Source organism: Musa acuminata, unplaced genomic scaffold (genome assembly GCF_036884655.1).
Source record: "Musa acuminata AAA Group cultivar baxijiao unplaced genomic scaffold, Cavendish_Baxijiao_AAA HiC_scaffold_1087, whole genome shotgun sequence".
NCBI lineage: Eukaryota > Viridiplantae > Streptophyta > Magnoliopsida > Zingiberales > Musaceae > Musa > Musa acuminata.
The window spans coordinates 44483-67479 of record NW_027021301.1 but is presented as its reverse complement, the minus strand read 5'-3'; the positions used below and the strand labels follow the sequence as shown (position 1 = coordinate 67479).

At 42.8% G+C, this 22997-nt stretch overlaps 1 protein-coding gene across 1 annotated transcript; it reads right to left on the bottom strand.

Annotated features, from left to right (window-relative positions):
- Positions 1-1236: 1236 nt before the first annotated feature.
- On the bottom strand, positions 1237-5802 carry LOC103974065 (cytochrome c oxidase subunit 2). The gene is made up of 3 exons (XM_065177937.1): positions 4700-5802; positions 2699-3016; positions 1237-1662 (listed from the first exon to the last, which is right to left on the bottom strand). Exons 1-3 carry the CDS (start codon positions 5097-5099, stop codon positions 1586-1588), a joined length of 795 nt encoding a protein of 264 aa, XP_065034009.1. The 5' UTR covers positions 5100-5802; the 3' UTR covers positions 1237-1585.
- Positions 5803-22997: the final 17195 nt, after the last annotated feature.

Below are 22997 nucleotides of genomic sequence, written 5' to 3'. Positions count from 1 at the left end.
TTTCTATCAAGCTTTTTTCCAGGGCATATCATATCAGTGGTGAGCATTGGAAGAATGAAGACATAGTGCTCTTCCTTTTCCTTTCGTTGTGAAAGCGTAATAAGATCGAGAAAGAAAAGAAAGAAGCCCCTTTATCGAAAGCAAAGAGGGTTATCCTAATTCCCCGAGTCAGCCTCTAGTATTTGACCAATAGGAAACCCCCGGATCCTTATTCTTTAAGGAAGGACTCGTTTGATTTAGTAATATTTCTGCTTTTTGTCTAGCAGAGCGAATAAGACTGATGCATAAGTCCTTTTCAGTCAGTTACTAGAAATGTTTTTAGAATGAATGGAATATTCTCGTAGTTCCGAGTAAGTATATAATGAGGAGTGCTATTTGCTCGTAAGAGGAGTGGCTCGTAAGAGGAGTGAGCTTAGATTACTATTACTTTAGGGAGTGGCTCGTAAGAGGAGTGCAATTTGCTCGTAGTTCCGAGTAAGTATATAATGAAGAGTGCTATTTGCTCGTCTCGTAGTTCATCGTAGTGCTATGCTATTAGCCGATCATTCTGAATAATTGCACAAAAGAGAATGAATAGAAAGCAGAACTAAAGAGCATCAATTGAAAGAGGCATCAGATTCCTATGGGTTGGTTTGTCTCCAAGCGGTATTAGTGGTTAAGACATTATGCTCCTAACCGTCCCAAGGGGCCTGGCCTGTTCTAAGGCTCCACCCCGAATCTTCACAAAGAAAGAAAGGTGAGGCGCGAATTCCAATATTGATTCCTACTGTCTGTGAATGCAAATAGCTCTCTCTCTTATTGATTCCCACTGCGAATGCTATTATTTGGAATGTAGGATCGGCCCTCTTTCGCTTCATTATTTGGAATGTAGGATCGGCCCTCTTTCGCTTCGAGCTTTTTGCTGTTAAAAGAGATCCTGCCTTGCCTCCCATACAACACAACATTCTCCTCCATCTTTTGCCATTGCTGCTCGCTCTGGGCCTAGAATTCGATAGATTGATATCCTGCCATTAATCAGAAAGAAGTATATAGAAGCGATTTGAGTAGCTAGTGCTTCTATCCATCCACGAAATCCTTATTAACGAGATCTGATCTTCAATGAATTCTTTGATGAAAGTAGGTTCGCCGTTCTTGATCTATTGGATTTGGGTCTTTCTTGGTCACTAGCTCAGGTCTCTGGATTTATGAATTGACATTTATGAGCTTGTAAGTTGAAGTCCCTGAAGAAAGGAAAGGCTAAAACGAAATAGGGCTATAAGTAGGCCGTTTGCTATTGCTATAAGGGCTGCTCGCCTTTATACGGCTTGGCTTCGCTATCGCTCCTATGTAGTGGTCGGCCTTAAAAGGAGTTAGCCTCTAATGCCTATATTAGAATAGTGCGTTAAGCTTCGCCAGAAGCACAGAAGACTAGGGGAAGCTGTTCGTATACAAGACTCGTTCCTGACTTACGAGCTCGTGTAGTTAGGCCTCTACTACTTCAATAAAAGAAATAGGGCTTATGCACTCCACCGAGCGAATTGAGCGAGCGAAGCCTTCCTTGAGCTTCCCACTTCCCTCACCCTACTATTGCTTCCGCTTCCACGGGTTAGTTGGTTTGGAGGATTAATTGATTGAATACCCGAGAACCATAATCTTTCAAAGAAACTGCTTCTACGACGATGGATAGGGGTAAGGTTTGGCATCGTAGCCCCCTTCCCTCAAAACAGTATGAGAGCCTTTCCGCTCGTACTGCTCACACTCCTAGATCTGAACTAAGAGACCTCTGCGACCATAGTTTGAGCTGGGAGTAGCTCCGAGAATCCTTCCAAATTAGCTTGAAAGTCAACGTCAACAACACGAAAAGTACACGTTGGTTGCCTACTAATCAGATCATAGGTGAAATCCCTTCGCCTCTCGGAAGCTTGAAAGGGAGCTGAAAGTTGAGGGTTCGCCAGAAGCGACTAGTCGAGTCTACGAAGACAGTTAAGCTCCAAAAAACAGGACTTGTAACAGATGGCTAGGAAGAAGAATAGGAGAAGTTGTCTCTGCCGTAGCAGGTCCTTCTCCTGTAGCTAAGACTGCCCTGACTTTGATTATTGTTCGTTCAGTTCACCGCGGCACGAATGAAGAAGCTTGAGAATAACTTAGAGTGGCGCCTAACCGTTGAGAGCGTCTCTTGTCTTTTCATTTAATAAGAAGAGTTGTAGATCTTGGACTGGCCCCCTTCGCATGACCTGGAATTAAAGGTCTGTGCTACTATAAGGCCTCTAAACTCCTTCCTCAGGACACTGTTGCGTTGCCATGGGACGGGGTATCCCCGACTTCTATAGTTCCTTGGTTCGACCTCCTAATGAGAATTGAGGTCCTTGCGCGGGCGTCTCATCCCTAAGACGAGTTTGCCTTTGTATGGAGTGTCCCGTGGTTCCTCTAGTGCCAGCCGCAGAGAGGAATGCCATCAACTAGGGCGCTATTTGCCACTAACCACTCGCTCGCCGGCCGCTCGGGCTCCGCGTTTCAAGTTGGTTATCCTAACCGTTTCCCCTGCTCTACCGGGAGCCTGGCCCAATATTAGATCTTATCTACTGCCTTGCTCCTCGGCTCCCTACTGCTCAAGCGGCTCGCTGTAATAGCTTGCTTATCGGGTGGCTCGCACCCCTACCACGGGTGGTGCGGCTAAGCCAGAGTGGGCTCAGCTGTCGGCCTATGTATCCGGGCGCACGCGTAAAGGCATGATTAGTTCCACGAATCTCACTGCACTGACCATAGTAAACTCCTTCTCGTTGTATAAAAATAGAGGTATTATTTGAACGACCTGGTACAGCATCACATTTGACACCTGAAGAAGGTACAGCCCAACTATGAGGTACATCAGCAGGTGTTACAATCATACGTAGATTTGTTTTGGCTGGTACAACCACTCTATTGTCAACTTCTAATAAACGTGATTGACCCAATTCTAGATCATCTTCTGGAATCATATAACTGTCAAAAGTGAGTGACTCTTCATCTCCACTGTTATAGTCCGAATACTCATAAGGTTGGGTCGACGCCCGCCTCCCCCCAAACTGAACTTGCAAGGTTACCTGCTAAAAGCTTTCCACGCCTACTCCTATAAACGGATACGGAGCACTATTCTTCTTTAGCCTACTAGAAAACCTATAAACTCAGCAAGCACTATGATGAGCCTACTAAAACCTATAAACTCAGCAAGCACTATTATTATTATTTTGCCTACTCTTATAAAGAGAGCAAGCAAGCACTATTATTATTTGGTTAGTTAAGTCCCCTATCAGAGAAAGACCGTAAGACCCCGGTGGAATCGAAGGCCCGCTTACTTATTCATAGGCAGACCCACCCTTTTGAGCCCAGCCCTACCTACTGAAGTGAAGCTGGAACCAAAAAGGACTCAGTTCAACACTACTCAGTTCAACACAAATATTACAGTCAGAAGAGAAGGTATGGGACGACACGACCTGTTCACTACCGGAAAGCTAATTCGATCCTATAGTAAGTGAAGTTCGTCTTCTTTGTTCGAAAAGAAAAGAAAGAGTGATGCTTAGTCGGCTCGGCTAAGTTGTAGGCCCCAATAGATAAGATACTGAGTTATTCCTAACCTCTCAAGTAAGGAGTATAGATTCTCAATGCGAATGTGAATGGCCGGACCTTAGATCTAAAAGGATCTATCTATAGGCCTCTGACCATAAAGTTATTCCACTAAAATGAAGTAGTTCATGAGACCTTGAATTCCCACTTCTAGCCTGCATTATGCCAGCGGGTAATTGAATTGATTGAGTAACCCTTATATCTTTATCTAATTTAGGACAGAAGAGATATTCGAAATTAGATCCTCCATTGTGAGAGAATAGGATTACTAAGCAAAAGTGAGAGAATAGGATGACTAAGCAAAAGAGATATTCGAAATTATATCCATTGAGAGAGAATAGGATGACTCTATTCATAGGTAAATGAGATTGAACCTCCCTACTATACTGTTTACGACATCGCTGAGTGGAATTCTCTATGTTTGACTGACCTCCTACTGTTCACGAATCGCTTAGGGAAATTCTATTTGACCTCCCTACTATACTGTTTACGACATCACTTTGTTTAATTATCTATGTTTGACCTTTTCCAACCGTTCACGACATCCCTTGCTTATCGCTGCGAACGGCTCCTCGGTTCCGTAGTAGAAGCGCTGGTCCCCTTCGGTTGCTTGTGCATGCTGTTACCTACTGTAGGACCTCCGTCCCCGAAGCGAAGAAAGAGGAAAAGGAAGAACCGGTTTTGCTCTCTTGTCTTGGCCCAGTAGTTCTGCTACTACTACTGTGGTTGTTGCCAACGGGGATCCCTCATTCCGAAAGGTGACGGGGCCGGCCGTTAGGTAGAAAGTTGTATGCCACTGTGCTGTGGTGCCGATAGATGAACTACTTCAGCGCTGTTATCGGACATTGCATGCCTAAGCATCTATTTTGCGTATATTACTTCCACACCGAGAAAAGAGGTATGTGTACCTCCAGCAACAAAAGGAATTGAACCATAGGCTCCTATGCTGGGAGCATTTCCGGGTATAGGTCTAACCACTGAAACTCCCCAGTTTCTGGCATGCTATTGTTCTTATAGTCTCTCGACGCCGGGAATGGGAGATTACTGGTAAGCCAGATGCTTCGCGAACTACCGGTACATTTCTAAGCACTTAAATCACCCTCGTTAAGAGGCGCACTCCAATACCATTGATGTCCAATAGCTTTAATAGTAATGGCTGGATCTACTACTACCTCGTCCATTGAGTATAATAGAGCAAACGATGGTATAGCAATGAACATCGGTATGATACTTGGAAATATGGTCCGAATAATCTCAATAGTAGTTCCATGAACAATCCTTTGCGGAACAGGATTAGTTTGCTCGTGGAAATGCCATAAGGCGCGAACCAAGATCCGTGATACGAAAACCAAAATCAGAATAAGGAAGAAAAAGATATCATGATGTAAGTAAATGATTCCTTGCATAATAGGTGTTGCTGCATTTTGAGATCCTAATTGCCAGGGTTCCGCAGCATCACAAGGAGCAATTGTGAGGAATCGCCATGATAATGAATGAAGAATCATTTCCTTTTCCATTCTTTGACTGCTCTGCTCCCCCGAAAAGAGAAAGGAGACAACTAGAGACTTGGCGTTGGGTTTTCCAACCAAAGAAAGTATATAAGAACTCACTCCTTACTGCTAGATTATTGGAATGAAGATTTGAGCACTAAATAGATCATTGCATTTCCTATCAATCAATAGAATGGAGGATAGAAAGATTTCACAAAACGAAAGAAATAGAATATGTAACTCAGACTTTGGTTACAAGAATAATATCAATACTAAAGGAGTGTGTTTACCTTAATACTCAATTATGGAATAGTTGACTACTTGGATTTCATTAAAGTTGAGAGGCAAATAACATAGTATGAAAAATAGATTCTTAGGAACGCTCATTTATGTAAGTCAGTGTCCAGGGAAATATTAGATTCCTTATTTGTTGGTGCCTATTGTCCACGTAAGGGTTGTAGACGTTGTCCTCCGCCTCTGTCCTGAACTAATTAACACAAACCTCTGGGTAGTTCATTAACGGATTTTCTTGTATTTCTGTCCTTATTACTAGATAATAGCTAGACTGGTATGTCCATAATCCACTTTAGGACCTATTGCCCACTCCGGCAACTAACCTTCTCGTCTTCTTATTCTTTCCCTTGCCTTTGTCCAGTCCTATATCCTATCAGGAGAGAGGAGAGAGAGACAATTCTATTATTCATTGATTCTATGGATTGAGAAGAAATCAGATAGTATATAAGGGAAAAGATAGTCAAATCAATAATAAATAAGATAGTATATAAGGGCTCATGAATGGAATTCCAGTATGGGTTTCAGGTCCATAGGTAATGTATAAAGAAGGTACCTAGGGCGGAGGTAAGGCATTCTCATCCTATTGATATGTGTTCCCATATTTTCATCCAAGGGGTTAGTCCTGAATAGGCAGTTTACTTACTTATTTACATAGTGATGCCCTATCCTCTATTCTTCTTCCGTTTGTTTACAGTTTTTCTATACTAAATGTTTCAGTTCCATTCTGAATTCCAGAAGCAAGCAACGGGACAAACAACTAAGTAAGCCGGGCAAGTCACTAAGGGCAAAGTAACTACTACACAAGTAAAGGAACAGGAACAGGGCAAAGTCACTACTAGACAAGAAAGCCAGTACTCTATTCTTCTCACGCTTATGATCTATAGTAATCCGCTTCCCCTCCATTCTACTAAGTATGGGGCAAGGCGCAAGTCCAGCATCGGTAGCTGCTTCATCTATTTCTACTAAGTCTGGGCATTCGGCTGCTTTAACGGATCTTGGAGACAAAACAATAACTGCATCTCTAAGCTATATACCAGCGGAAGATCTTTCGCCCTCTCCTTTTAGGTATAAGTTAAGAAAAGAATGTCATTGCCTCCCCTCTCTAAGACAAGAACAGGTGGATTCCCTTGCTGGTTCAGAAGATCGGATTGCTGCCGACCCCTTAACTACTGATTCAAATAAAGGAAAGAAACTACTAGCTTGCCTACTAGCGGACCCGACCTCTCCTCTGATCTTGCTCTTAACCAACCCGACCTCTTATAAGTGTTCACCCCTATCCGACACAAGAACATAAATCTACTTTACTGACTTTGCTTTGGAATAGTGGGGAAACTGACTTTATCATCTCTAACACCCAGCCAGCCTACATGATAGGATCGGAGAATTTATACCTCTGGCAACAGGCAACTATTAACTGAATTAGGCTCATCTACTTAAGTACAGAGCCATAACTTGATGAGTTTCTGGACTACTCGACAGGTGAAGCAGGATTACTCTACTGGTTAGGGATGAAACTAACCTAGCGACTTTCCTAGACTTAACTCACACAACAACATCTTCTTTGGCTTCTTCTCCTAGAACTGTAACAGTAACTTGCCCTGACTCATTTAATTCATAACTAAATAACTGTTTTGTGCTGTAGCTGCTAGTATACGAGTGTAGTATGGCCCTACGCGGCACCGCTAATAGCTCTACAAATACACTCTCTACAAAGAATACAACTCAAGGTGCTGAAAGCCTCCCTATAGATTGCACTCTTTATGGCTCCTCTTTTTATAGGCACTAAATGCATTATTTCTTCTCTTTAGATGTTTTTCATGTCATTTCCCATTAAACTACATAAGTTATGTTAGAGTGAATTGACGCCTATAAGATTGACCCTATTGCAACTTAATATAGGGCACTCCGGACTCTGGAACTTCAACTAGTCAGTAAACTCATTCTTCTTTCTTAACTGAAAGTCGAGTGTCTAACTCAGGTGCCTCCGCTCCTATAACTTCATTCTGAAAACACATAGAAAGTAGGCCTACTAACCAAGCTCTCTACACGGGGCCAAGCAGCGACGAGTTTCATCCATTAAGTCTACCTCCGCTACTGATGCAACTGGATCACTTAGGGCTTTCAAAACCAAGTCCTGTGTTCGTACTCGGGAAAACGCCAAGATCAGATTTCCAATTGACCGACTCTGCCGCTACACATTAGTAGTTACTTGCCGTCTCAAAAAAGCTATTCTTAATATAGGAAACCGGAATTGGCTTTGCCCCCGCATCTAACACGGCGATCAGAATTGACCTCACTCGTCCAAGACCACAACCCACCGCTGCTCGGTATGAGTATGTAACTGCTAAGACTGAAGCTGGTGAGTTGCAGGCTGATGCGGGTGGTACTGATGCTATGTGGCTAAGGTACTACTATAGGCATGGGTAAGCTTACTTGTGGAATTCCTTTACTAGGTCGGGGCAGAGTCCTGTGCCCTTAAGTAATTGGTTGTGCGGCAGCAAGTTAATAGATATAAGATTTATAACTACAGATGTGTTCGGTGTTTGTGTTACGCGGCAGTGTAGTTAAAGCGCTAAAGTGTGCCGTGCCCTGGACTAAGAGGGAGACTCGCACTTAGGGCTAAGACACATAGTAGTGGTGGTCAGAATGAAAAGCCAGGGGCCAAGCAACATTAAGAATGAGACCGGGTATGACCATAAAGCCGCATTCCAGTTCTTGCCCTTAAGTAAATGGGTGAGGCGTGTTGGTGCTGCCACTGTTACAGTTCTAAAGTAAAGAGTGAGAGTTAGTTCGGGTCGGGTGCTAGTGTTATGTCAACTGGAATTACTGAATTTACCGTCGTAGTCAAAGGCTTTCAGCACCTTCTGACGGAACTGCTGACTATAAGTACTGAAGTAAAGAATAAAACTCTACAGACTAAGAATGAAACTAGAAGGTATTTCTTCTCCGATATCTATAAGTAGCTGCCAGGCTTCTTACCTTAACCCAGCCAGCTACATTGAGAGTCTACAGTTTCAAGAGCCAAAGCTGAGTTCTACGCTCCCTTATGCTTAGTCAGTTCCCTTATTCTTATAAGTCATATAACTCACTAGTTGACTTCTTTCTTGCCAGAGCCAGTACTTTACTCTTTCTCTAGATAGAAACCAAAACCAGTTGAAGAATAAAGATCAGTCCCTCACTCGCTAACGCGCAACAAACATAGTAGCTTGTTGGCTTTGAAGCTAGGTCAGAGATCTTAGTTGGCTTAGAAGCGGGAAGGGGATAATAGTTGGAAGTTGCCAGAGCTATAGGGGAGAGATGGAAGGTATTGAAGCCAGCAGCTTGTTGAATTCAGTAAAGAGATACAAAGCGGTCTGCTTCTCAGCATCTAGTAGTAGCTTTGCCCCTGTTCGAGGTTCAGTGGAAAGTTGAGTTTAGAGTTGATAGTTGCATTCTTTGGTCAGCGAGCCCAGCCCAGTTGCATCAGTATTAGGGGCAGTAGCATCTGTCTTTGTTTACAGAGTTGAGCTCGGGGTTCACACTTATTATAGGTGTCGGGTAGGGCTTTCCCCTTGTAATGGAGCTCGGGTGCTAAAACTCAAGATGTGGGTTAGGGTCGGGCACTTATAAGAGGTCGGTTCGGGGTGTAATTAATGTAATAGATGTGGGTGCCTTCTTGAGGCTCGGGTAGTTTACTTACTTTGTTTACTGACTTGCTAGTTAGGGTGATAAACTGATTTGCTAGTTAGGGTGTCAGTCCAAGTAGTTGTAGTCCAGGTAGTTGTAGTGACTTATAGTAGTTGATTTATAAAGAAGAGAGTTTTAGAGTTTACTTCAGAATCCAATCCAATAGTCCTGGGAGATAGAGTGAAAAGAGATTAGATGAGCCTGAGTGAAAAGAGGAAGTAGGGAGGTCGGGTGTTGCCCAAAGTAAGGGTTGTTGACTGACTTTGTGGGGTAGACTTGTGGAAGAAAAGGAAGAAAAGAAAAGAAATCACAAATCACAGCCAAGACACTAGAAAACTCTTATTTATCATGTACTGACACTTTACTAGTTAAGTATAAGAAAATAGCTAGAAATATATCTTATATTATTAAAGAATCAAGTTGAGAAAGAAAGAGAAAAGATGAAACTCGGGGCACTCATTACTACTAATGCACCTCGGGGCACTCACTACTACTAATGCACTAGGTTACATGCGGTTACATGCGGTTACACGCGGGTGTGTGGGTGTTTGGTGCAGGGCCAAGCAACTACCCGGTCTCGTTCTTAAGCACTAGCATCGGTATCAGCTTTAGATGCACTGGTTTGGTTCTTGGACTCGGGTCGGATAGAATGGGTGGCACTGGCTCGGTTCTGGTAGTTACTATATGAAGACTGCCCGGCACCGGTATCAGGCTTGGAGGCTCTTGTTTAAGCCTGCAACTCCATAGCATCAGTCTTTAGAGGCACTGTTTGGTTCTTTGATGCACGGGTTTCAGCCTGATATTGGTCAACTCTATTCTATCCCTCCTTAGCTCTATTCTGAGTCTATCAATCTGGAATCCTTAATAAAGATATATTCAATTATATATGAATTTTCCCTACGCCAAGTAACTACTAGACAAGCCGACTTAGGCGCGTCAGTGAACGGGGTGTAGCGGCAGTCCCTTCTGAGTATTTGTATTTCCATAGGTATTGTACTGCTGGACTGGGAAAGGAAGTTGCACATACTACTGTACTGGGTTAGTTGGCAAGAGGAGAGGTAGATTTGTATAGGCTAAATAAGGACTCCCAAAGGCTGTGCTATGCGCTCGGGAGCCTTCGATATGGTATAAGAGATATAGGTAGGAGCCTTAGATATGGTATAAGAGATATATGAGCCAAGCCAGAGCCAGAGTCTAGGTCAGCACTTCAAGGATAGGTCGGCAGACAATAAGAATGGAGTTTACTTACCGGTCCTATACAAAACTAAAGAATAGAGTGGTAGAAATAGAGTGGTAGAGTAGACAATTAGTTTCAAGAATAGAGTAGTAGTCCTGCCCTTATAGTAAGTTGAAGAAGAAAGTACTGGCTAGCTGCTCAGGGAAAGAATAAAGTACTGGCTTATATATAAGCCTTAAGTCAGTGAAGTAAGCCCTAAGTAAACTAGTCAGTAGTAAGCCTACCAATTCCCTGATTAAGAGAAGAGATAGAACTCACCGATTCCCTGAAGTAAGGAGTAAGGAGTCAGCCCGAAGTAGGAAAGGAAGAATCAAAACAGTAAGTAGAAGAATGCAAGTGAGCCATATAATCCTGTATGTCTGCTTGGCCCCTACGAAAAGATGTAATTTACAAGTTCATCAAAACAAAGAAAAGTGGAGTCTATAGGTTCCTTGTGTGCGAGTCAGCCTATAACTCTCAATCTGGGGGGGTAAAGTACTGGCTTTTCAGCGGGAATAGAAGCAGTGCTAAAGAAGCAAATAGTTCTGGGAAATCCAATTCACTGAGTTGCTGCTAGTGTGAGTAGAATCCGTCTTTTCACCCCTTGTTTCATATGTATTTGTTAAAGATGTTACTGGCTCCACTAAAGAGACTGCTCGAGGTCAAGCAGAAAGCTCAGGTTAAGGCTTTGTTGCGAGGTATCTGCTACAGGCAAGCTTATACTAAACTAGTCCTTTGCCCTTAAGTAATTGGGCTTTATCTGTCTACTTGCTATGTGCTCGGGAGAAAGAGTTGGATTAGATGATAGCCAGTAGTTTCAAAGGTATAAATTATCCGATCATCTAGTAGGAGCTTGGCTGCTTGTCGGCTTGGCTCTTATCTCTTCCTAGTAGTAGCTTGCCGGTAAAAAGTAGATTTATGTTCTTGTTGCATCCCAGTAGTGGTAGTCCCGGGACAAGTATCGGTTGATGCTCAGCGTAAGGCTTATAGCCAAGAGAGATAGGCGCACAGGCAGTAGCTAAAGAATAAAGGTAAAGGGAGTCAGACCTATAGACAGGAAAGTGATCATGCGATAGGGACAGTTCAGCTTGAAAGAATTAGGCAAGTAGACAGTTTGCTAGTATATGGGTATATTCCATATTATGAATGAAAGAATCAAAGGCATGATAGTTAGAATTTCCTGAAGGCGGGGCACCGGCCAATAGCCCTAAATTGGAGAGTTAGATAGGGCAGTGTCCGGTTGGTAGTTAAGATCCTTATCAGTAGTAACAGACTTAAGTGCAAGGTAGTTTGATTCCCGAGTTCCCCACCAAGTTATCATCAAAGACATAACAGTAAGTTAACAAGTAAAGAATTCATTATGAAAGTGTATTTCTTGCAGTTGTGTTTGCGGCAGTGGTTGGATATCCCTAGTTATTAGTTAAAGGATGAGAAGCGCCAGTTCCATTCACATAGTTAGGAGTCAAAGAACGAGGGCTAGTAGCAGTAGACCGGAGACAGGAAAGACAGCTTCGAGATCAGTAGCTAAGGAGTTCAAGTCAGCCGGGTAGGCTCCAGCTAGCAAACAAGGATCCAGATCAGTAGTGACAGAGTTCAGGCAAGGATCCAGATCAGTAGTGACAGAGTTCAGGCAAGGTTCGAGAGCAGTAGAGTCAGAGTTCAGGCAAGGTTCGAGAGCAGTAGAGTCAGTCCTATCTCTTAGTTTTAGGTGAGTTCAGCAGTTACAGGATGAAAGCCACTAGCGCTCTAGTTTGAAGCGAGCAGTATAAGAATCCAAGGTGAAATGACGAGTGAAATACAGGCAGGGCAGGTCCAAAGGCTGTAGCGAGAGTCTTGTTAGCATGAGTGCAATTCCCAGTTTTGAGGTTGGTTCTCATCAGCCGATTTCTACCTTGCAGCAGAATCTGATCCTTATCCTAATCCTGGAAGTTTGCGGCAGGAGTTAATTAGGTGGAGTTCGGGATGCCCACTACGCTAGGATAGTGAGTTTGCCGGAAGGGATGCCGTGTCTTTACATCATTCTTTCTATGCCCCCCATGTGCTCAAGATATGAAAATAAGAGGTAGAGTTCCAGCGGAATAAAGAGCTAGTAAGGATGCTTTCTCAAGTACAGTGTTTTACCGAGAAGGAAGGTCTATGGTGCGAGTCCATATTGCCCTAATCCTAATTAAGATGATAGTGTAGTATAGTGGTTTTGATTTCTATGGGACCACCCCCAGTCTAATCCTAAGTCTGATGGGTCTAGTACTTATTATTTTATTGGTCTTTGGTCTTGTCTTGTATTTGTTTCATCCCCCTTACTAATAACAAAGAGTTTTTTGGCAGAACAAACAAGAGAAAGAAAGAGGCGGAAGTGCGAATAAGGGCGGAGGCACCCAGAAACGAGGAAGGGCGCAGATAGCTGCTTTCCAACTCCTTCCAACCAACTCAATAATTATCGATAAGCACATTTACTAGGCGATACAGAGTTTGTCCCATATAGGATTTCTTCTGCTTTATCTATACTTATAGCAGGCATCATTTTCTCAATCTAGGGATGAATAGCAGTACCTTTCCTCTTTCCTTTCCTTTCCCCCCATTCAAAGCTTACTAATGATAGATAGTATAGGATTTTCTTCGAATTGAAACACTTGACTTGAACTGTGCCTGCTCACAATATAAAGGTACTTCCTAAGCCAGCCCGTACTGAAGATGGTACTACTAAGAAAGATAGTATATATATAGCCCACTACCTTTTCCTAGAAAACGACCGCTACTATACAAATCTATAGACCGGAAGCTACCCACGAATTAAGGCTTCAAAGGGATGATGCTTTCCCCATTTCTCAAGGTTTGGCCTCTTCTTATGATGCTTTCCCCATTTCTCAAGGTTTGGCCTCTTATTAAGGTAAAAAGGGGGTGATCCCTCTATTTCTCCAAAAGCATAAACTGGATTAGACTCGAGAGCAGATAGTGGAACAAGCCCTATTCTATCTGTGCCAACTCAAAACACTATTCTATATGTGCAAACTCAATAAGCTAGGTGGTGTACAGAATGAGGGCCCGGCCCGGGTAGTGGTCCAACTGTCGGTTAACGCTGAAACGGATATTTCTAGTCATTTCCTATGGGTGATGAGGAATTGGCATATTGTCCTGCAGTAGCTCCTTCCCTTGCTTGTTAGTTGGCAACTTTAGAGAAAAGGTGGAATAAGTTTTAGTTGACGCCGAGATAGGTTCTTCTTCTGCGCTCGACACTCAATAAGGATTTTAGGCTAAAGTCAGATATGATGCTGTGTGAGCTCCCGAAAGATAATAGGACTTGTGCTTGAACCTTTCTTCTAAGCTTGCTGCGGATTCTCTTGTCGATTCACCTCTCTCTCAACAAAGTCTTGTTGTTCTGAGTAAACCAGTCAAACCCTACATGGAACTTGCCCGAACTACACTCCCACCACTTGTTCGTCTTGCCCGACCTCTACTTGATGAATCGTTTGCTGACTTTCGAACAGGAACTTTACTTGCGGAAGCGCTTTCTGGTTGAATGGAATTTCTGAATAGATCTGGAACATACATTATTTCAGAATAGATCTGTAATGACCCGTGTTTCTACGTGTTTCTATACAATGGCTCGCAAACACTCTAATAACTCTGGCGTTAACTCTAATAACTCAGTAAGCTGGTGAAAACTTGTCGATTCTAAGACTTTGAAACGAAAAGGAGCTCTAGCAGAAAAAGCAGCAACGGCTAACTCAAACTATACTGTAAGTTAGGAATTGAATACATCTTTTGCATGGTATAGAAAGAAATTGTAACAACACACACGGCTTCCCTTTCATCTGATCGTGATCGGCTTGGCCTAAACGAAACCTTTTTGATACTTGACCGACGCTTCTCGACGCTTCTCTCATAGCAACATTCTAGGATTTCGCCCGCTGCAGCTTATAATTGAGTAATCTAACATACTTCACTCCCATGACTAATATTAGCACCCGCTCACGTAAGCGCAACTTAACCAGCAAGAGAACCTAACATATGTCCTGAAGTAAAGTAGAGTTCTGTTCGTCCAGTTCAAGATCCTATTGAAGAAGATAAGATTGCTTAGTGCGCGGAAGATCTTCTTGCTTAGTAGATTCAGATTACTTGTTCTCTATAAAGCACCTACCCGCGACAACTCTAAAGCACCTAACCCCATACAAGAAGTATGGTTAGCGCAACTCAAAGATGCATTTCTGAACTTATGTGTTCCATGTAATGGGAATTTCCATCAAGCAGAAACTCCCTAAGTACCGAGTCTACCAGTTATTTCTTATCTTTAACAGAGTCAACAAAGAATGAAATGGAAAATCCAAAAAGAAGATATCTCGCACTCCAAACTACTGGAATGGAATCTATCTCTAAATACCCTTTATATACTAAATCAACGAACGAGTCAATCAACTAAAACTCCCGTTCGCGCACCAGTACTTTATTCCTCCGCTCACTCGACTTTAAGATTCAGACAGGAATTCCCTTAGCGCTGAAGAAGGAATTGAGGTACGCACAGAACAAGCCATAGTTTCTAGAACAAGTATTTGAGGGAAAGGGGATGCCTTGGTCGGTGCTAGGAAAGAAAGGATGCTTTCGTCGGTGCTAGGAAAGAAAGGATGCTTTCATTATAGAAGGAGAGGATAGGAAGAGCGCCTAGAAAGTACTCTTGTATGGAGCTAGAGCGTTGGATGCTGATAAAGATGATTATGCCGGAAGAGAGAAAGAAGCAAAGGGGCACGCCGAGCAAGCAATAAAGAAAGAAATATAGGTTTGCAGAACTGGCTTTAGGGAGCTCGATGGATTCAATGAATTCTTAATACATTGGAGTTGAACAAGCAATTCATTCTATTCCCTTCCCTTAACCAGCCGCTGCTTCATTCGAGTCAGCAACACCCGAACTTTGGACTTTCAAGATCTGGGTTCTACCTCCTCACCGGATACTGCTTAATATCTCTCTTCTGTTGCTTCCGCTCTTGACTGCCCCTCACCCTTGACTTGATACCTGACTTTATACTTTAGATGAGATACGTGACTTGCGGCTGCTTCTAATCCATTTGCAGTTGTCGACTCAACTTCGTGAAATAATCCTTATCCAGGCCCTTTACATGGTCGGTCAAGTTAGGGTTATTGAATGGAATTTAGTGCTCTCCTGTTTGTTATAGAAATGAGTCACTTTCACAGAGCATTGCTTTTTGACGCGTTAGATACCACAAAAGCACCGCCAGCTTACTATTACCGCCCTAATATACAAATTCAAAGGCAGAGGAATAGGAAATCCACTTTCTTGACTTTCTGGGGTGAACCCTCTTTCTCTTAGTTGGTTAGAGATTACTCAATAATAAAGGACATCCTTGCTCGAACTCAACATAACATGCCCCTGAGAGTAACCGCTAGCACAAGTAAGTAAGCGTAAGCACAAGTGAGTAAGCTTGTTGTTGTTGCGCGTTTGGGAGTGGCGCCTATGATATTCGTTACCAGAGTTCGGAGTTCAGTTACTATTGCTTTAGTCTATTATATTGGGTGCCTCATTCGGAGTGTAGTTACTATTGCTCTAGTCTCTTATATTAGGTGCCTCCATATCAATTCTATTCTTTCTAATAAGCAGTCAGGAGTCTTTTGCTGGGCTTCTCTATTTGTAATGCTCTATTCTCCTCTTCGCACTAACGCTATTTCTTGTTTCCAGGTTAGGTGAAACTATTCTATATGATGCTAGGGAGATTCCATTCAATAAGTAAGTGTAGCAGCGGGGTTTTTGACTTATATTCGATTCAGAAGTGGGGTGCGTTAGCTTCGGTGTTTCAACAAAGAAGGGCAAAGAACTCGCGTAAGCGCAACAGAACAAACAAGCTTTGTATAATGTTGCTTGTTGAGTTAAGTAAATCAAGTATACAAGCTTTAGGCAAGATAAAAGAGTACTATCACTATAGTCAGTATAGGTTTCGGTTAGGCAGCAGAGTTTTCTCTTTCTTACAAAATAGGGACCTCGATTCTTTACCGGCGAGCAGACCAGAGACTTCATTAATAGAATAGGTGGCAGGCATCTATCTTTATTGAACCATGGATTTCGCTGAACCTGATTGAATCATTGATTTCGCTGAACCCCACGCCGATATTCCATTCTGATAGCTTCTAGGCAGGAGAACAAAGGAACTAGTTTGTTTTGTCAGCTGTAAGCAGGTAGAGCCAGAGCCTGCAGTAAGCAATGAGGTTTAAATAGGCTATGAGGTTATAAGTGACTTTCCGGGGAACGAACAAGCTTTGTATAGTCATCAGTGAATTTGTTGGAACAGCGCATTTGATTAGAGCCAGCTGCTGTAATATCTTTAGTTAATTCCTTTAGAGTAAGTGCAGTGTTTGTTTACTTGACTTCTATACCACATGGATGAATTTCCATTGTGAAAGCTTTAGGCAATGATGAGGTACGAGAGTATAGCAGGAAGCTGCCCTAGCAGAGTTCTTAAAAGAAGCAATATGGTTTAAGTAAACTCAATAAGTAAGGGCTAACGTGAGCTTTGTGGTTTCAGGGAACAACTTATGGGAGTGTTTCGAGTTAGGAGTTTTCACACGCTAAAAGAGAGGAAGCTTAGCAGTCAGTGTTTTGACTCCATATGTGGAAGAAGGATGTCCTTTGAAACTTATTGTTCTGTTGCGCCTTTATTAGTAGTTGCATGGTTGAGTTTAGGAATGAAGTATAGCGTGAGCATTATAGAATAAGGGTTGAGTAAGCAGTGAAGTTTGCGAGTAAAGGGATTCTTCAGCTTGGAGCGCTACTTATTAGTCTGGGTTAGTTATCAGTCGTTGGTTTTTTTCTCTTTCCCTCGAAGGGCTTTCTTAGGTCTTATATAGAGCAGTAAATTCTTGCCACTAGGGTCTACTCGTGCTCTCAAGAGCTATCGCGAAACAGGCGCTCCTCACAGGCAATGGCCAACCGAATATGATTCAATCGTTTAATCATTCAATGAGTCAATTTGAAAAGTGCAGCCTCAAATCTAGGTTCAATATATTGATTAGTACAGGAAATCACCAATAAGTCTCTTTCTTATGGGAATGTAAACACAATGCTTAACAGCAAGCGAAAGTCACTCCTTACACTGACGCCACTGATGATCTTATTCAAAGCGCTCTTACTAGGTGCCTCAATCTATTCTCTTTTCTTTCGCCTGAGTGCCAACACTTTCCGTGGTGAGGACTTGTTCTGCTTTCGTCGGCGGCAGCGTGGAATTCTGAGTTTTGCATCAAGGAGTTCGCCCTTCAAATAGAGTTAGCCGGAACAAGCCCTTGGTGCCTTAGCTTACTTTTTATGGAGTATAGATCATAAACTGGATCCGGTGAGGAATATCTGACTGGTAAAGAAGCACGTCGCGGTCCAACCCCAGTGGTCCAAAGAAAGAGTGGAATTCTTGAATCGAATGGGATGAAGAAAATGAGAAGAAATGAGAAAAACAATCCAATCACAGAAATGAGAAAAACAATCCAATCACAGCCAAGACACGTATAATGTGTAGCGGAGGAGCCTGAGCTAAACGGTAGCGAGTTCCAAGCTAAAGTGAGTTTAGGCTAAGAAAGACGTTGGGCGGCCCCTACTGACTTCAAGGCTTACTTACCCTACCAGCAAACTACCTCTCTTGACTTTGATTCTGATATTGCCCCACTGTGGACCTAATCGGACTACCATCAAGTATGGCTTTCCTTACTTTGATTATTATTGCTACCGCTACTATTCTATAGCTTACCTGTTATTCTATTTCGTGACTGGTCGAGATCTGGTCTTCAGTCACATCGGTAGGGAGAGCCAAGTTCCTGACCGTCGGGAGTTCTATACCTCGAGAAGAAAGCAAAGTCGGTTGGGATGGCCTGGGACTCAATGGAAAATGCGCTCCAACTTACTTCAGCACTCAATTCTACCTCCCGAGCACCACCCACGGTACAAGAGAATTCCAAAAGCAATAAAGAAAGAAGGGCATTTTATATTAACCAACGGCAGTCTTAGTCTTTGAAGAAGAATCTCCCAAGTCCGTCTCAGGTCGAGCTCAAGAAGAGTTCGAGCTTTGCAAGCCAAAAGGAAAGGCACAAAAAGGGCTCAAGCAGTTTCTCAGCGGAATGGAAAACGACCCCACCGAGAGATTTTCTTAAGCTGATACAAAATCCTTTGAAAGCGAGTTAGACTCTTGAGCTTACTTATGGAGTTCCGGAAGAGAATCAAGCATCCCTGTAAAGTAGAAAGAAAGCTTGTTCGTGGTCAGCGGATCAACTAAAGTCATTGTATATAATGTCATGGCCCTCTTCAAAGTTGAGACATCGGTCGATCGAGAAAGGATAAAGATAGAAATGTCCAAGAAAATCGAGATCGTTTTGAGCATTGTACCTGCGATCAAAGAAAGAGCACCTGGCCCCTGGCGTACACCTGTAAAGGTGGTGGCTGTTCATCCATGCTAGTCAAGCCCTTCTGGTCTGTGTTCGATACCTGATCCTCATTTACACTGCACTTTTGGACCACTTAGCGCTTTCATTATTCTTCTTCACATCTAGCTCGCAACTATCTCTCGCACTCAAAGCGTTGTTATCAAAGAATCTCTCTTGCACCACTTGACCTAATAGCTTCCTTTCCTCGCACCCCAAGAGTCAGAGCACATAAATACCATAAGTAAAGCACACTTGATGAAATTCCAAACAATACTATTGATGAAATTCCAAACAAACGACTACTAATTAAGCGGGAGCCCACCTGAAACACCCCGAACTCTAAACTCACTGCTTACTCGTGTGACTCCAATAACTCTTTAAGAACGGCTTTCGTTCGACCTATTGTCTTGCTTCGTTTACTAACACTGCATTGCTTCAAAACTCACTCCATTAGTTTCCTCTCTATACTTGACTACCCTTACTTAGCCCTTTAATCAATCATATGGGCATCCAAAATGTAGTGTACATTATAATCGTGTCAAAACACAGCAACCATAGTTTCTTGCTGACTCCTTACTTAAGGACATAATTTGTCTATTGGAATCCTAGGTGACGAAGGTGTACAAAGAAAAGGGGGGCCAAGCAAACTCTGAAAGGCTTTCCCTGAATTATAGGACACTGAAGTAAATGTTTCCTTTCACAGGGCATGGGCTAGCGTGTGCAAGCACATAATGAAGGAGGACACAGACCCACTATGCTGGGGGAAACACAAACTTCAGTACAAGAAACCTTGACAAAAAAAGCATAAAAAGAACCTACAATGGACAATAGATGTCGTCCGAAAGATGAAGTATTTGAAAGAGTGGGAACAAGTCTATGAGGATCCGGAATTGCAGGCTAACCTCATAAGGAACAAGAATGCACTCAAAACCATCTTCGAAGAAACAAGGTGGATACTAATGAAGGAAAACAAGCAACAGAGCAGATTCCAACTTGACTTTCAGGATCAAAACCATCTAAAAGAGTATACCTTTGCTTATTTAGGGGAAAAATCTCTCTTCCTAGTTCGGGCTTGCAATCTCATCTTTGACTCTGCCCAAGCAACTACAACTATATGGGGAGACTGCCACACAAAAAACACTCATGTGCCAAATGCTTAGCGCTGTCCTATACACCTATTCACCCAGTGCGAGATTCTATGATTTCCGTGTGGCACATGACCATTATGATCTATGGATTTTCGATGATTTCTATTTCGAAGAGGACTTTTCAAAAGAGGTAAAAACCCATCCAAATACTATGGCTGTAAAACTAAGCTCACTACTCCAAATACTTGATGGACAAAAATGCAGGTTGGATAGGAAGGATGGAACACCTTTCCTCAAAAAGCAAAATGTGCCCATTATTGTAATCACCAATTTGCCCAATGCTAGTATGTGCTACCATGGAAACTTCAATGAGAGATCCCAATGCTAGTATGTGCTACCATGGAAACTTCAATGAGAGATTAGGAAGGTGTAAGTTGAGTTCAAAGAGAATAGAGCTTCTAGAAGAAAGGGTTATAGCAACTTTCTACGGATGCATACTAAGGAGGCTACAGCAGAAAAATCTCCATTTGGGGAAAGTGCTAAGAACATCCAAATAATGTACAATGAGGAGTGGGGGCACAGATCGAATATCCTCTTGTAGGTGAGAAGAAACAAATAGAGACAGCCCTAAAGCAAGGAAGGATGGAGAAACTCATCAAACACGGGGATAGGGGATTGGTAACCAAAAAACAGAATCAAATAGCACAAATACAAGTCAAAAGAAAGCTACTTGAGGAACAAAGGGGAGGAGAATTGGCACTTTATTGCACACATGCATCCAAAGCTGTTAACCGAAAGAATGCAGGAAAAAGGAACACTCACTGCTCTGCTTTGGAGTTCGCATACGTACCACTAAAGGATAGCTTACAACTTCAAACAATACAAAACCAGCAAATCACGTGGAAAATTATGTTGCTCTTCAAACACACATGGAGACCTGTAGCTATAGGATGTCTTGAGCAAGAGCACGACACGCGGAGCTACCTGTGGTGGAGAAACCCAGAGAGCACCAACCAAAAGGAACTCACCAAGTTGAAAACTGTCTTTGCAGCGTGGCCGGTGCAAGCTTATGTCGAGGACTTTTCCCAATCCATAGCAATGATGCTCACTTTGGGAAAATGAAGAGAATTGGCTGCCAAGGGAATGGTTACAGAGCAAACCAATTAGCTCCAACTCTCACTCGGAGCAACCGGAAAAGGAACTCGAGCCTCAAAGGAAAGGGATCCGAGAATGCGCTAGTTCCTTTAAAAGCTTATTACTTACCTATTGAGGAGTTGAATATCTGAAATACAGGTACCGGAGTTTGGAGTTGAGAGTGGAATGAAATAAAGGCACCTGGCCAAGAAACTACTTAGCTACTACCCTGCTTCTCTAATACTGACTTGTCTTATACTTACTTATACTTACTTATACTTACTTGTCTTATGGATACTCAATACTCCATCGAATCTAACTCAGGCTACAAATACTGATGAAACTAGACCACTACAAGGGAAAGCAGAGCATTCAAGTTCAGGTCAGGCGGAGGCATAATAGGGTTATGGTATCGGTGAACAAGTAAGCTGTTCAGAAAGTGGAGTTCGAGGAGAGTCTCCCACCAAGATAAGATACTGGACCGGATACTCTGATTCATAAGATGATCTGTCTTCTCTTGCACCTAGTATAGAGACCTGTAAATACATTCCTTCCCGCGCGTTGTCTTGTTGCTGATTTAGTAGTTGAACGTTGCGTGTCAGTCAGTTCGAGTCTACTTCTGCTCGAGGTTAAGTAATCACTGCTCGCTCTAGGTCAAATGCGTTAAGTAATCACTGCTCGCTCTAGGTCAAATGCGTAAGGAGAGGGTGTTTCAATTCCTGCTTGGTCACTTAGTATAGTTGGGCCTGTCTGTGAACAAGCATCAGTTCAATCCCATTCCGCTTCTGCGCCTACACTAGAAATCTTCGATTAATCATTCCGCAGCTTCCGTATTGCCTGTTGAGTTTAGTTCAGAAAGACGTAGTCCGCTAGGGAGTTTCAAAGACAAAACTCTGTGCTCTCAAGATGAAGTGCATTTGGAAGGTTAAGACTGTTTAGATCGTAAAGAAAGGGGCAATTAGAGGTAAGAGTGATCCTAGAGGTAAGGTAAGAGTGATCCTAATCCTGCGCTAAGATCTTTGAATGCTCCTCTGCCTTAACATCTTTTCCTGCTGGCTGATTGGAATGTGACTGATGCTTCTGCGCCAAGACCCTATGTTTCTGCACTCAAATCAAGTTATTCTTCTGTCTATTCTGCTTCCGCGAGAGATTCCATTACAGTTTGACAAGGCGAAAGGCAAGAAACTAGTGTTGTGGCGTCAGCTAAAGGAGTTTATGCTTAGGGAGCTACATCCCCTTATTTCATGAAAAAATGATGACTTGAGAGTTTAGGTCGGGTACAAAGAGAGTTCCATTCCAGTTTGCCTTTACTCTGAGCACTATAATCAATGGAGCTCCCCAATTTCCATGTTATATGAAATAGATAGGGATTCGGCTGTTCGAGAATATTGAGTAGAAAGTCAGTAAGCAGCAATCGAAGCGGGAAGGGCCAATTTCTAATAATAGGATGGAGCTAGAGATAGGGATGATAGAAACAAGTACATAGGAGCAAGAGCTGGATTAGGTGGAGCAGAGCCAGCTGTCATAGGTGATCCAGCAGATGATCTAGGCGCCAACACGGATTCATTCACTAATGTAATGGCTTCGAGCAGGGCAATAATCCAGTAGTTACAAGTAAGCAAGGGCTGTATAGTATATTGGATTTTGTGACTTGTGTTAGGAACCTTTACCCTCTCCACTAATCTCTACCCTCTCGACTGGAGTTTGATGGCTTCCTTATTGACAGAGTACAGGCACTGCACTGGCCCAACAGAATCATAAGTTTCAAGGTGGGTTTTCGCACTGAGGCAGGCCCTTTTTCTAGGGTTTCAATTGTGGATGATCATGGTTTTTTTTGGTACTAAATACACATGGTGTAACAATAGGACTGGTGGGGCTCAGATTTTGGATAGTGACGGCCGACCCTCAGTGATAGATTGAAGTTGATCTGAGGTCGCGAGGGGAGCAGTTGCTCCTCAAAGAGATGCTGACCCTCAGTTTGCTAGCTATATAATGTGTTACTTCTGAATTCTCAATTCTTTCCAAAAATCCCATTGATCTCAGAGACTTCCCTTGTTTCTTCCCTTGTTTCTTCGTTGGCGGCTTTGAAGCCATAAGATACTTAAGTCTAGTTTAGTTCGC